This window comes from Rattus norvegicus, chromosome 13, assembly GCF_021556685.1.
Source record: "Rattus norvegicus strain SHRSP/BbbUtx chromosome 13, alternate assembly SHRSP_T2T, whole genome shotgun sequence".
NCBI lineage: Eukaryota > Metazoa > Chordata > Mammalia > Rodentia > Muridae > Rattus > Rattus norvegicus.
The window spans coordinates 89,192,462-89,209,060 of record NC_141546.1 but is presented as its reverse complement, the minus strand read 5'-3'; the positions used below and the strand labels follow the sequence as shown (position 1 = coordinate 89,209,060).

General features: G+C 38.9%; 1 protein-coding gene across 1 annotated transcript in view; it reads right to left on the bottom strand.

The window, feature by feature from the left end:
* Positions 1 to 16,599, bottom strand: part of Fmn2 (formin 2) — a 311,596-nt gene that overhangs the window by 148,589 nt on the left and 146,408 nt on the right. Inside the window, 1 exon segment of the mRNA NM_001427798.1 lies at positions 8,105 to 8,166. Within this exon segment, the coding sequence (NP_001414727.1) occupies positions 8,105 to 8,166 (62 nt within the window).

Here is a 16,599-nt window from a genome sequence, read left to right as displayed (position 1 = left end):
AAACAAGTTTTCAAGAAACAGGAAATTGTAGGCTATTCAAAGACAAAAGGCAGTCAGTCATTAGCTACTGTAAAGGAAAAAGAATTTTTAAACATCTCAAAGGAAGAGATGGGAAAATTAAGAAAAATGATGTGTAGCCAAAATGACTGTACCAATAAAGAAACAGAAAATTTAAAAGAGGGATGAAAAGGAAATCCTGGTGGTGAAAAGCACAATAACAGAGAGGAAGCCTACTCTAGGGGTATTCAATAAGAGGCTGATATGAGTTGACAGAAGACAGAACCCACAGTCCAGGTTTTAGGGGAAGAGAAAGTAACAGATTTGAGGAAAAGGAGAAAGCTTTAAGAAAAGAGAAAGGATGCTATAGAAACCAGGACACAAAAATCTGAAATGCACAATGCTTGAACACAGAAAGAAAGGAGCAAAGAGAAAAACTGAAAACCAATGGGTTAACCTTAGCCAAATTGGAAAATAAACATCCAAAAAGCTCAATTTCATGTAAGGTTATAATAGTAATGACACTTGAAGAGACAAGAGAGGACATGGCCTTATAACTAACTCCTAAGGGCTGTGACCTACTCTGACCTCCCCTACAAACAATGTATGCAACATGCCTGTCTGGCATCCCCTTCCTCAATCATAAGAAAGCAAGCTACTAAAGACAGGATATTGCTAAGAAGTCTTCAGGGACGTGCTGGGCATTGATCTAGATTGGTAGACCTCATATGGAAAATTCACTCTTAGTGCTGAGAAAAGAATTTTTTTCTTTTTCCCTAAACTGATGCACTCAAGCCAAACAAACTTCTTTAAAAGCACAATTCCAGGCTTGTTCTTTTCCCTGCCATCAGGCAGGGTCAGATTTTGAAAAGTCAATACTGACCGACCTACTTTTCCTCAACTCTTTTTCTTCTGTGTGTGTGTGTGTGTGTGTGTGTGTGTGTGTGTGTGTGTGTGTGTTGGTGTGGGGGTATACTTATATGATATATACATATATCTATAGATTATATTACCTATAAGTTTATAATCTATCTCAAGTCACCACATTTATTGGTTATTTACTTGTGGATGGGACAAAATATCTGACAAAAGGAAAAAGAGATTTATCTTGGCTCAGTGCTTAAGCCATCATAGTGGGTAAATCAAGGCAGAAGCATGAGGCAGCTGATCTCGTTGTATCCACATTCAGGAAAAACAGCAGAGAAGGCCGATGTTCAGCTTGCTTTCTCCTTTTTATAATGTTCAGGATCCTAGGCTGTGAAATGATATTTCTCATATGTGGGGTGTGTCTTCCAGCCTCAGTTCATCCAATACAGAAATTCCTCAAGAGGACACCCAGAGGTTGTTTCTACAGTTATCCTAAATCCACAGAAGTTGGTTTTTAAGATTCATCATCCTTTCCTGTGTCTGGTTATCATGATATATTAAAAACAAAGAGACCCACACCAACACACATTACAATCCAACTTTGGTACAGAGAATCTCACCAGTGGGGAAGAGAAGCAACGTGTGATACACAAGGGTCCTCTGTAAGATTATCAGGTCATTTCACATCATATAACTGAGAGGTTAGGAGGGCAGGCCCATAGGATCTGTGCTATACATACTGGAATGGGTTTTAACGTATGCCCCGTCGTCCTGACTCATACGGAAGCATGGGTCTCTCTCTCTCTCTCCTCAATCCTTGCTGCGTTTGAAAAATATTCCCTCCCATCTCAGGTCAGCACCAGGTTGAAACGTCCTCAGTCCCTCAACTATCCATGTCTGCCTGAGGCTCAAGCTACCAGCTTTGGGAACCAGCTTCCTGGTACTCGCGGCATCTCAGCACAGGGTGCTCCCCCAGCTCCGAGGACTCTGCTACAGAGCCACTCCCCAACAAGCCAAGAACTCAGTTCCAAGGCCTCCTGCAGCCCTGCAGACACCCCCTCCTAGAGTGGGAAGCAGGGACAGCAGAGCCTGCCCAGCTGATAAGTCTGAACTGGAACTGTCTCACTTAAACCTGGGAGCTTTAAAATTTTATTTATTTATAGCTTCTTATTAAAAAATTAAAGAAAAAAAAATAAGCAAGGAACACTAAACAATCAGTCCCGCAAAAGCAAAATAGAAATTAGGATGCAGGTAGATAAGAGCTGTGGGAGTTCACTAGCCGCAATGCCTCTTTAAAATTAATCAATTCAAGGGGAATGTTACAGATGAGACAGAAGAGTAGCCGTCACCAAAACTATGAAAAAGGAAAGACTACATTACAAGCATGAACACCTCAGCCACACCAGCCCCCACGACCAGCCTGTTGCAACTAAGACAAAGCAAATTATCTCCATGACCATGAAATATCAGGTCCCCAAGGAGTATTTGAAGGAGGGAAGCACAGCCATAGGACACAAAAGGCCCAGCTGCTTTCCAGGAATGGCAAAGGAAATATTTTCCTCTTTCTACTTGTTTTTTTTTTTTTCTGGTTTTCTCAAGTCATAGAAAGAATAACAAGGGCAAACACATTGCTTCATATGGAAAATATTATTCCACATTAATTGCATAATGATAATATGATATTGGTTTTCTGTTCGCTGCATTTATATTTAGAGTCACATACAGCGAAGGGAAGCGTGGAGACAGGGTGGGCAGCCCTTCTCACATGAAACAAATTGTTCTAAAGTTGAAAAGCTTGAAACTTTATTTTAAAGTTCTCATGATTCTTCTGGTCTAGGTCAATTTGTCTTGGAGCTGCACTCAGACAGCAGACACGTATGAGTAGATCCATGTGCTGGACCTATAGATGTGTTTGGTGTTTGGCAGTCTGCTGAGAACGTAGCATGAAGGGTAGGATTCCTGAACTGTGTGCTCAGTGCGTCTTTGGTTCCATTAGATTGTGCCAGATTTTCTTCATGGGGGCGGTATAGTACATAGAACATACTTGCTTTTGACGTCTTCACGTTATTTATTTATTTATTTATTTAGGCTTTAAAAAGCCAACTTAATTCTTGATTGGAGGTTTAAGAAACCTCGTCTGGTTGATGTCTTGCTTTATTTTGCCTGTTGGTTATTAAGAATACAAGCATTTTCAAATGGTTCTTAGACAGACACGTTTATTTCTCTGTGAACTGTCTCTATGGTGTCTACCAATTTCTCTTTGGAGATGTCTTAAAAATGTAAACATTTTTATAAGTTCCAGTTCCTAACGTTTTTTTTTTTTCTTTCTTCTTTCCATAGTATGAAGGCAGAGTCTCGCTGTGAAGCAGAAATTTCTTCGTGCACTATGAGGTTATCTTTTAAAAGTGTTTAATGTGTCCTTTTTTCTTTTCTTTTTTTTCTTTTTTTTTTTTTTTGGCTTACCCATTAATTACTAAATCTGAATTAAGAGTTATCAAAGTTCAAAACTATGTTTAAAAATCCAATTATTGAAAAATAAGTGAAAATTCTAGGATATAAACTGATGATAAGCTAGAAGTTACCCCTTTTCACTGACAGGGTTGAACATATGAACAAAGACCACATAAGAATGGATTGGTGAAGTATCAGATATGGTGAACAGGAAGAAAACATACTGAAAACTTAATGACAGACTGAATTTCAGCAACTCATGCAAAATACCACAGCTGTAGCATGTCAACCATATGCAGCATAAAAAGAGGGTTGATAAAACAGTGCAAAAGTAGCATTGCAAGTTAAAGGTTAAAGAATGAAAATTCTTAAATCTGAAAACACAGAATCACACAGACTCAGGAAGTTCATCAAATGCACTGAAAATATATGCAGAGGAAACTGGCAGCTATATCATAACGAATCCGGTTAAAGATGATGGAGTGGAGACCGTGACGGGAACAAGGAGGAGGAGACAGCTTAGCTCACAGTGATGATGGCAGACTTATCACCAGAAGCAATGGAAGCCAGAGACAAATGTCAATTGCCTGTATGCTGAAAAAAATGTTAGAACGCAGTTCTCTTTCCAGCAACAGCGTGTCCTTTAGAGATGAAGGTGAAATGAAAGCATGCAAAGATAAAAGTACATTAAGAAAGTTCACCGCTGAAAGGACGTAAGAATATGCAGCCTTTAAATATGATTCCTGATTTTATTTCGACTGTTAGAATGAAAGCAATGTGAACTGTATGTGTACACAGATGCTCATATCTGACAGCTAGGGTATAACATACTCCCACTTAGTTACACACAAAGAATTTTTTAAGCCCATGCTTATTAACTAATGCCACTGAACTGCCAAACAAAATCAATGGTGCCATCTGGCTGGGGTGTTTGGCTTGTGTACTGGTCCAACCAGAGGTGACTGCAGTGTTATAGAAACTGAGCAGCTATCCAGCCAGAACACGAAGAAGAAAAGGAAGGACCACAATAATCAGTCAAACTGAGCCTGCCCTGAGTCAGTTCCAAGGAGACTGCCTACAATAATGTGCTAAACAGTGATACCAGCAAACATGTAAAACCAGAAAGCATGAAAATAAGACACTTTTTTTTTGGTTCTTTTTTTCGGAGCTGGGGACCGAACCCAGGGCCTTGCGCTTCCTAGGTAACCGCTCTACCACTGAGATAAATCTCCAGCCCCAAAATAAGACACTTTTAAAAGTAATTAACAAGGTTTTAACGATGGATACCTCCCGCCAAAAAAAGGAGATCTATGAAATGAAAAAATATTTAGAATAGGGTCCAATGACCCTACAAGTACATAAGGATAAATAATATACAAAGAAAACAAAATTTTTGACACAGAACTAGAACTAATATTTTTGAAAAGAACCTAGGAGATGAAGATTGCTATAGGCTGCTAAAATACAAGGTCCTCATTGAATAATCAGTTCTGAGGCAGTGGTTTCAATTAGGAACAAAAGGGAAAGAGAAAAAGAATGAGAGACTCTGCAGGAGTTAAAGAATACCACCAAGAAGATAGTAAAAATTCACGAGTTTGGGATTGATTCTAATGCTTTGTGTCAATCCAGTCCACAAAATCAGGAATCTGTGTGTCCAAACACTGAAGTTCCTTGTTCCTGATTGGTTTTTGAGCAATCAATAAAGAGTCAAATGTCAATGACTGGGCAGAGGGAGATGGGACAGGATCCTGAGGTTTGCAAGGGCTAAGAACTGGGGGGCTAAGAACTGGATGAGAGGAGAGAGGGGAGAATCACTATGATTGGGAGAGAGGCAGATCAGATTTAAAGCTGAGGAATGAAAATCCTCCAAAATGTAGGTGAGAAGGAATGCGATCTCTGCAAGAGTTGCCCAGAAGAGTGTCAGGCAGCAGACTGGGGAGCTGCCCAGATGGAGCCAGGGCAACAAAGATAAAATATAAAATTAGAGGACATTAAGCCAGGATTACAGGAAGAAAATGTGTGCTAGCCTTGGAGAGGATTAGAACTGCCCATTCTTTGAGACAGCCAAAGCATACTAAAAATTAACTGGTGTGTGTGTGTGTGTGTGTGTGTGTGTGTGCGTGCATGAGTGTGTGTGTGTGTGTGTGCGTGTGTCTGTGTGTCTGTGTGTGTGTGTCTGAGTGTGTTTGTATGTGTCTGTGTGTGTGTCTAAGTGTGTGTGTGTCTGAGTGTGTGTGTATGTGTCTGTGTGTGTGTAAGTGTGTGTGTGTGTGTGTGTGTGTGTGTGTGTGTGTTTCATTTCATGAATCCAGAGGGCTCAAGAAGTGTGACTGGGTCTGAACTCACCACTACATTCAAGACAAAATAAATTAAAAAGGACAGTAAAGTATATTTACTGAAATAATGGCTAATTTGAGCAAAGAAGCCAATATCCAGATACAAGAGGATCAGAGTCCACTAGCCAAATCCTAATGACAAAAGGAGCTCCTTAAGGCAAAAATATCAAACTGAGAACAAGGCCATAGGAAGAATTCTTAAGAGTAGAAAAATATTAGAAATATAGAACAGGGTGGTGAGATAGCTCAACAGGGAAATGCACTTGCTGTCATGCATGATGACCTGAGTTCAATCCCAGAACTCAAAGGAAGTAAAAACTTAATCCTACACAATGTTCTCTGATGGCTACACATAAGCAGTGACATGTATAGGTGCATACACACACACACACACACACACACACAGAGACACACACACATACACACACACGTGAAGAAATAAGTGAATGTAACAGAAACAAAAACCCTGAAACAAACAAAGGTTTCCTTATGATTCTCATGTCTCATGAGAGCCTTCTGGACAAACCCTGTTGGTCTGGAGAGAGCAAGATGAAATATTCAAAGTGGTGAAAGAGAGAAGAAGAGGATGAACCATTTGTTAATATTTTAACCCCAAGACCTATCTTTCAGAAAGAAGAAGATATGAAAACAATGTGTATGAAGATACTTTCCTTTAATCCTAGCACTCTACTTGGACAACAGAGGTGTGTGGATCTCTGCAGGATCAAGGTGAGGTAGGGGTACCTAATGCTACCTCCTTTCAGACAACCGAACAGCATCAGCAACAAACCAAACCAACCAAACCAACCAAACAAACAAACAAAGAACCATCTGCAACACTTTGATAACCCAAGTGCAAGAAGACAAACACTCAACCCAGACTCTTTGGGAATTATCAAAAGGGATTCCATAAGATGAAAGGAAAGATACTAGTGAATCTCACAAAGCATGCACACGCACAGAGGATGATGGTGTAACTGATAGTTTTAGAAGAATCTAGAGAAAGTGCAATGATGGTGTTGAAAGAAAATTATTAAGAGTATGAAAGGTACCAGGCCAAACTACTAACGCTAATTATTAACTAATCATCAAAGGATACATACTGCTAAGTAATGTCTAAATCTGGTAAAGTGAACATACGAAATACATAAGAAACCAAGCAGTTAAGAGGAAAACAAAATCTCCAGTTAAGAAATGGACTGGGGATCTTCAGTAAACAGTTCTCAAGAGAGAGAATTATCCAACAGGAATGTTTAGCATCACTAATCGTCAGAGAAATATAAACTGAATTCACATCTTCCCGAATAGCAGAGTGTAAAAAGAAGAAAGGCTGTGAATATCAAATATTGTTTATGCTTGTGTGAATGAGAGCTACCACAATGGGCAAACTGTTCCTGAGGATCTAAGTGTGAAGTCAGCGGGTGAGTGATCAATCTTTCTTCTACAGACTGATTCAAAAGACGCAACACCAGTATGTGTAGGAGGCTTCTGTCTCCCTGTAGTCACTGCACCACTGTTGTAATACCTAAATTAATGGCATGTGTCTAACAGATAAATGAATAAAACTGTCACTAACACACACACACACACACACACACACACACACACACACACACGCACGCACACACACACAAATCAGTATTTGTCAGCCTTAAAAAGAAATTCATTATTTGATGCAATATAGGTGGAGTTTGAAAGTCTTATGCAAAATAAAATAAACCATGTATAACCCCCCACACCAAATGCTTGTACTTTAATGTAGAAGCAAACATGTTAAACTTAGAGAAACGAAGTAGTACTTCCAAGAATGAGACGGTGATCAGAAGGAGGAAAGAAAACTTTTTGAGATGCATTTTAAAGGTGATAAACACATTTAGTTTGCAACATTGCTAAGAGATTAAATTCCCCATGTTCTTCCCACAAAAGCTAAGGATTTGACTTAATGGACATTGATTAGAGTCATTTCACATCAATAAATCATGACATCATTTTGTATATCATGAAGAGGTATAAAATATAGGTTTAAATAGATTAGAGACTGTAAAGCTGTGTAGAAGACCTTTTAAAAGGAGAGTCTGCATGTCTAAATTTGTCTCGCATCAAATATTAACATATGTAAAATTAGTTCACTTTGAAAGGCTGAAAACTACCAAAGTATTCGGTATCTGCCAGTTGTACAGTACAGAGCAATGCTTGGCTCAAGTCAGTGCCCACACAAATGCTGCTATTATTTCAAGAGAGGAAACATGAATAACTTCATAAGAAATATCTTTCAAGTCAGCCTTGAGAACACACATTTTGCCCAGTATGTTCCTAGAAAGTATTAGGAAACCCTACCTACAAAGTTCCCTGCATGGAGATTGAGTTTCCTCGGAGGACATTAAAAGAGACTGCTCACGTGTAAAATGTACATGTACTGAGCAGATCACACAGAGAGAAGGGCTTCTACTCACATTCTCATAGAGAGCTTGAAGGGTCTCCAGGTCCACCACAGAATTGTCCAAGTTCACAACAGCTGTGGGGGAAAAAAGGCAAAGAAAAAAAATGTAAGTTATCATAAGTCGGTTGTGAAAGGATGCTTAGCCATTTCACTCAAAAGGTCCAGGAGCAGCAGTTGGAGTACATATGAACTATTTAACTTCAGTGTGTATACTTGCCCCACTCCAAAAGCCATGTCTCAGAAGCTGCAATGTGTCATATGTCGTTCCAAAATATTACAGTTGCTCTCTGTGCTGCCTAGTTTTAAGTCATTTTGACATAAGCTAGAGTTATCTGGGTAGAGCAGGTCTCAATCCTGCTCTTAAATTCTTAAATTGGTATTCTTAAATTAGTAGTTGATGGGAGAGGGTCCAACCCATGGTGGGTGGTACCATCCCTAGGTAGGTAAGAAAGCAGGCTGAGCAAACCATGCTTAAAAACACAGTAAGCAGCATGGTTCCTGAATCAGCTCCTGCCTCCAGGTATCAGACCCACTTGATATCTAGTCCTTCCTTTCTTTAGTGATGGACTGTATGTACAAGAGTAAGCCAAATATTTTATCATAGCAATAGTAACACTAACTAGGACACAACAAATGCCACCTCCCAAGAGTATGGCTCAAATGTTAGAGAACAAGTGTACACGAGCCTTTCACTCTTCAATGAAATACATTTAACATGGTTTGCATACTACAAGAATGGTACACAGATCATCTATTAAATCCCTGTGACCTAGTTTCATGCCAGTAACTGTTGATGCTTGTCAACTTACTCAAAACATCTGGTGAAGTCTTCTTTGGTATTGATACTTAAATGATCACAGACAAAACTGATCATCAAAGCCCCAAAATATGGTTTTTGAATTTTTTTTGGGGGGGGGATGAGGGTGACAGTGTGTAAGATACTATGTTATGTTTTAAATCAGGTGAAGTCATTAGAAAAAAAATTCATTAAAACCAATCTGTTTCCCATGGACATATTAGGCTGAAACAGGGCAAAAGTGTCATGAAGGATTTGTGCCAAGAAGCCACTGAAGAAGCTCTCATGGGATTAAAGATTTCCAGGAGAAAAATCACAGTGTGGATAATCCCAATTTGATATATTTATTTTGATAACTGAGGCAATTTACTATGTCTCTCTCCTAAAATCTTAAAGTACACATTGACTAGTTGATACTGGCAAATGGCCCAAGAAAAGAATTAAGAAATAAAGTGGAAATTGAAGCGCAGCATAGAGCAGAAAACTAACCAAGGTGATTTTACATTTCTGGGAACAGAGCCCAAATCCACCAACAAATGTTGTACCAAGTAGAATATGATATTTCCACTCTAATAATAATCTCCTGTCTCAGTTTAAAAATTAGTGTTCCTATAGAAAACCAAGAGTCAGATTTTCTGCCAAATCTCCTTATTATTAGATTACACCAAGCAGCATAAATTACTAAAATTAAGAGATTAATTCATAGTATCTGTTGAGGAAATACAAAACAAACCACGTGAAATCCAAATTCAAGTAGAAAAGGAAAGAAACTAATTGGTGTATGGAAATGTTTCCTTTGGTTTTATAGTTTAGTCTAAGGGAAGTCAAAGTGAATCCTATGGAACCCTAAGTGAAAACATTTTAATTCATCAGGCAATAATCACCCTAGAACATTTTAAATTTCTTTAGTAACACAGTAAGAGATCTGTGAGAAAACTACAAAATACATTAGTAATCAATTTAGCATAATATTTCACCTGCAAAACATAATGACATTGTTCATATTCAAGTAAAGCTCAATATACATTTGTCTTTGGACTATACCCATCATTTTCTATAGTTATTAATTTTGAAATTATGAAGACTGTTACAACTTTAGTAAAATTGATCATAGAGAGGAAAAATGACCCAAATCAACAATATTAGAGATGAAAGGCAATGCAATGACAGTACACACCGAGAAGCAGACTCATAAGGTTGTGTTTTAAAATTCTATACTCCACTAACCTAGAAAACCTAAAAGAAATGAATGAGTGCCTGTATATATAAGCATACTCGAATTTAAATAATTTAAATAGACATAACATCCAGTGATATAAAAGCAGTATTTTTCCAAATGCTATTTTTAGCAATAATAACACACCATCCTGAGAACTAAAGGCTCAAAAAGAGTTATAGGCTGGGGGCTGGAGAGATGGCTCAGTGGTTAAGAGCACTAAATGCTCTTCCAGAGGTCCTGAGTTCAAATCCCAGCAACCACATGGTGGCTTACAACCATCTGTAATGGGATCTGATGTCCTACTCTGGTGTGTCTGAAGACAGCTACAGTGTACTCATATATAATAAATAAATACATATTTAAAAAAAGAGTTATAGGCTAATATATCTGATAAACACAGATGCAAGAACAGATCAGTGAGCTCTAGGTACAGAGAGAGATCCTGACTCAAAAATCAAGATAGAGAAGGAGAAGTAAGAGGAAGATGCCCAATGTTGACCTCTGATATCCACAAACATGTCCATACAGGTGAATGCTCTCTTACAACACACACACACACACACACACACACACACACACACACACACACACACACACACGAGTTTAATAAAGAAAGACAAACAAAATGCACAGAATATGTACAGGTAGATTTAACAATAAGGTAAAGTCTCAGGGAAACATTATTTCTCCAGCCGCCCTTTGGGAATCTTACCAGATGTTTAGCTTGAAATTTTTTACATGCTTACAAATCCAGGCTCTTGACTCTTTCAAGTAATTTTTAATGATGCTAAGCCTATCTATGTTGAATGAAGGATAAGTCAATGCTTTGTTTATGAATGCCACATAAAAGGAGATCACTCTGCTGCACACGTTTGTAAGGTTCTATATCTTAAAAATGTTCTCCTCACTTAACTCCACAATTTGTATTCTAAAAGGTGTTTTAACTTACAAAAACCTAAGAAGTTGTAGTTTTCCTGAAATGACTCGAGACTTTCTATGTTCTGAAATCCACACAGACCTGGATGTAAAACATGAGCCTGCAACTGGTCAGCCACATGTCTCACGCAGAGTTTGTAGTTTCTTTGGGCCTCAGCTTTTTCATAAGGGAAATGGGTCCACATATAGCCATGCTGTTACTAAGAATAGAGATAACTGTGTGGAATAATCTACCCTAGTAGGCACTCAAAGATAAAAGGGTTGCTATGAAAACAGAAAGGGCCTACTAGATGGAGGACAGGGCCAGAGGAAGGGGGAAGGGAACAGAAGTGTTGGGTAAGGATCAATAACAAGGAAGGCAGGAAAATGTCAGTATGAAACATTGTTTTTTCAGTTTCTAAACATGTTTATATATATCCTAGCATATAGCCATTCAGCATGCCACTATAGATATATTTGTTCTTTTAAAACAAAATATATGTTTAAAAAGAGTGTGCATATTTCTTATTTCCAATGAGAATTACAGCATGCCACAACCCAAGACAAGCCCAGCAGAGCTAATTCTGTCGCACACTTGGAGAACTATGGGGAACTTGGAAGCTTTCAAGTAGGCAGGCAGTATATGGAAAGATCCACAGTCAGAAACGTACTATCATCAATAAACCCTGAAAGGTTCCTCCCCAAAATGATTATGCTGCCATGACCTGCTTCCTTTCATTACTGTCAAAAAGAACTTCAGATTATGTTATGGTACGTCAAAGGGATCATTTCCCTAAAGGATTGACGACAGTCATTCCAGAAGCATCCTTTGCAAGATCAGCAAAGGATGCAAATATGAAACAGTTGCATCCGCCCACAAGGAAGACAGTATACCTTTCCGAACACAAGAACCCAGTAGCAGAACAAATATTCAGACTTCAAAATCTGAACTCCAGATTCTTCCTAACCCTGAACCAAGATAGAGTGGCAAAGTTGGCAGGTACAGCCCCTCCCCCGCAGACTTTATATAGCTCCTGCCCTTGCAGGCTTCATATATCTTCACCCCTTGAAGAGCTTCCTAACCATTAAAATGGTTTGTTCCTTAAAAGGAAAAGGTACATTTTTGTAGATTCAGTAATTTTAAAGTTCACCTCCATTTAACCCATCTTGTCTTTCTAGGGAATTTTATTATGGAGGAGCTTTGTTTTAAAGTAAAGGCAGCAAAAGGCCAGAATTCTAAATGCTTTACACATAGGCTACAGCCTCTGGCTGGGAAGAAAGAAATCAATGTGATATATAACCCAAGAGAGGTATGTGCCAAGCAAGCTTGCATACAGGAGGGTAAGGACGTACGTTTCTGATTAAGGCCGTAGGCTGCCTAGCCCTATAGGCCTTGTTTATAAGAACTGTACAAGTTAAATTATTGGAGAACAAATGCATTTTGTTTGAGTCAGAATGTCGCCTTCTTGTCTAGGCAGAGGGAAAAAATGGATACCGAGACTGTAATCCTTCCCGAATAAAATCTTTAAACGCAAACATGATTGTACTGTAGACTGTTTAATCTGGTGATATTGTGTTTCATTTCTGGTTTGGGAGAGGTTTGTTGATCGGACCGTAGTGGGTCTGACTCCATGCTTATCTCAACTGTTTAGATAAGACATATTTGACTTTGGCAGGTGACAAAATCTAGGGTGTGGAGTAAGAGGTAGAAAAAACCAGGCTGGCAAGTTCCCAGGTAATGTTTATTTTAAGCATAGTGTATAGATGAGTAAATTGTCTCAGACAACTTACTGGACTTTGTGTAAAACACCCCCTGTCTGCTGAATGTTTTCCGTAAAGGAGCACTGCACAATGTCCTTTATTGGGCATAACAGACTTCACCTTCTTGCTTAGGTAAACATTTACACTCTTGTAAAAGTGAGCTCAGTGAGTTCCCCTGAAAATAGGACCCTACCTCGGGGATCACTTTTCTTTCTTTTTTTTTTTTTTGCTCCTGTTTTTTTACATAGACTTTTAAAAAGTAAAAGTATTAAATTTTCTTTGAAAAGTAAACATCTATATTGCCCAAGAAATATATAATATGTCTTACACTAAAATAACTTAGACGCTGTTAATATTCATCTGTTTCGGTCTAATTTATATATATATATATATATATATATACATATATATATATATATAGATATATATATATATATTCATCTCACTTGGAAGGAAATTACAAGCAGAAAAGCTTGAGTTTATAAACACAATAATTAAAATTTTAGACACAAGAACTTCTTTCAACATCATTAACCTAAATCGTCCTCTAAGGGGTAATGTCAGTGAATTTTAGCATTTATATTTTATTTTGGCGGACACATTGAGGGAAAGAAAGTAAGGAATACAGCCAGTGCAAGTTGCAACTCATAAAAAGTAAGGGAAACTTAGCTGAGAACTGTCAATATACAACTAAGCAGTTTAGAGCTAAAGCTAGACATGTATGTTAATCCTTTGACCATCTACATAGGTGAACTCACCTAATTCACGCTTTGGACCGACTTCTGTGAAGCACATAAACCTACGATAATCTTAACAGCTGTGTGAGAGGTAGTATATTAGCTGATTTGCATGGGTGTTAACAAAATGCTCAAAGGAATAACAGAGGAAGGGTTTCTTTCTCTTGTGGCCTCAAAGGGCCAAATCATCCTTGCTGACCGCATGCACTTGCAAAGAACATCACGAACATTGTACATTAGGTGAGAGTCTTCATTATGTGGTGGGGAGTAAGGAAGGAGTGGAGGTGATGGACTGTTGGAATAAAGGAAGCAAAGAATGCAGTGGGAACGAATAAACCCATTGGCCTTCAATGCCCACATTCTCTTTTGTTAGCAGATGAGGGCTAGTCTAATGACAAAATGAAGCATCTTAATGTATTCTAAAGTTCACAGGAACATATTTAACTAACAGGACCAAAGTCCCTGAGAGTCTTTAAAAAAAAAAAAACCCTTACTGGGTAATTTTATACCTCTACACAATTTATCTTGATAACACCAGTGTCTGATTTTCCTCTCCACCTCTTCCCAGATGCCCACAGCCCACAACTCTGTACCAAATTCACATCCTGTCTTCATATTCCATTGAGTCTAGTCAAGGCTAGCCTTATGTCCATGACTGTAGGGACGTCCATCAGAGCATGGGTAATCTAATAGGGGTCACTTTCCAAATTTCCCAAAGCAAACTGACATTCCCAATTTCAGCAGGTGTTATCTGCCAAAGTATTTTAGCCATAACTGGTATTTTCTTTTTCTTTTTTTTTTCTTTGGAGCTGGGGACCGAACCCAGGGCCTTGCGCTTCCTAGGTAAGCGCTCTACCACTGAGCTAAATCCCCAGCCCCTATAACTGGTATTTTCATGAACCCCTTCCCATTTAGGGTAAGTTTCTGCATGGCTAGATCTTCTATAGGTCTTGTATAGCCAAGCATAGCCACTTAGAATTCATGAGTGCAACAGCCTTAATGTATCCAGAAGACAGTTTCCCACAAGTCCTCCCTAACCTCTAGCTTTTACAATCTTTCTGTTCCACCCTAGGAGTTGGTATAGAAGTCTGTCACACTCAGACACCTTCCGCTATGGCTTCAGCATATGGTGCCTCACATCTGAGCATAATTAGAGCCACAAAACCAGACAGATGACATGGCATCTTGTGACAACAGAAAAGACTTTAGAGCCAATGCTCCAGGTTGCCCATCAAGTGACTGTGTTATATAATGTGTACATCAGCTCTTGCTTTTCTGTGTCTTGATCTCTGCCCTGTCTCTTTCTCCTCCCTGATCCAATCACACCTATACTGCTAAAGTTCACTCAAAACCAACACTACATTCTACATACTGTTGCTGTTGCCTTTAGCAGGACGCATTGGCTTAACGATGAAGGACTATGGAAGAATAACAATCGAGGACCATATTTTCCCATCTTACGCGTCCACTATAATCATGAAGTTGAGAATTCTCAGAGACAGTTGAAGCCTAGAGCATAGCCCAGGATCTAGATCTCCCCAGTCTATAGCAGAACTTTACTGATTGCTGCTGATTCGTGATCCCATGCATCTCTGCTTGGAATTTTACGAAAGGAAGTAAATTACACCACAGAGTGGTTGTTAGCATACATAGTGATGGAGGATATCAACCATTATTATCAGAAACTGTTTATCTTTATAATTGAAACCATTAAAAAAAAAACCCAACACCTGCATGGGGCCTCCCAGATGATCTCCTTCATCATTCCTCTCAATCCACAAAGTCACTTTACAACTTAATTCAAAAGGCCTCCTCACAGTCATTAACAAAGCTACCAAGCTCCCTCTTAGGTTCTCCCAATTCCTGTGACAAGCCTATTATTGTCTCTAGCGGCTCAAACATGGGTGGACAGGATTCTTCTACGGTCCATCACAAAAGCAAGAGAAGTCATAAGGAGACCTTAGAATTGTGGTTCTTCATGGTAGCTCTCTCTCTACAATTTCTTTTCTTAGCTGTGTACCTACTATAGTCAGATCAAAACTTAATTTAAATTAATTATATAGGATGCTTGCCCAGGGTCCATGTCAGAATTTAAACCATAATAAAACCTTAATTTATTAGTTTTAAAATGTAATAAACTGGGTTTGGTTTGAAAATACTATAGGAAAAGAAGTGTTTGGGAGGAAAACATATTATTGAGAGGAAGATGCAAAGCCATGCGCAGTATAAGCCACAGTTTTTCCACAGTCCTGAAAGACGATGACATGCCATTGCATCACCGTGGTGTCTTAATCTGATGGTAGTACACTGAGCTTCAGGGGCTAGCTGTGCTTCTGTCTCTAGAATGCCCCTTGTAGGAATAGGACATTTGTGGCTAGAATAAGGTTTCCATCGATTCTCCCACATCTTTAGCGCGATCAGAGCTTGAGGTGGGGGAGTCAGGAAGCCCTGTAAGCATCCGAAGCACGGACACGCCCTGAAGAAATACTTAGCTAAATGCAGAGAATGTCGAAGAAGCCAGCTGGATATACAAACACAACTTAAATCCCCAGCCATTTGGATTTTTAAGGCTCTCAGAAACTGACTTACACAAAAATAACAACCCAAACCCCACCTTTCCTCAAGGATTATATAAAAGAACTGTGTTAGCGCTGACGACTCCTTCACAAATCATGGCTGAAGAGTTAAGCTAGCATGGTTATGTGTTCTCTCTCTGGCTTGTACTCAGATCTGTGCCCTGTTTCCATGAATGTCCACTCCAGTCCACGGCATTGTGCTCTCACGTGATGATTGGAGCAAACATTGAGACTTTACAAGGGCATCAACGCCCTAAACTGCAATGAGTGGTGAGCTTGGATTCACAGAGTTAAAAATTCTGCAGCACAACTGACTACAAATACATGATGCGGAGTTCCCACAGGAAATGCAACGAAGAGAAAGAACACAGATTCACAGCTTAGCAAACTTCAAGTTTTAGGTTACTTCAGCCCATAAAAGTATAGTCAAGAAGTCCAACTGTCTAAGTATCATAAAAATGTAGAAAACAAAATCATCTTTGGGGTTTTGCTGAGCCTGTAAGA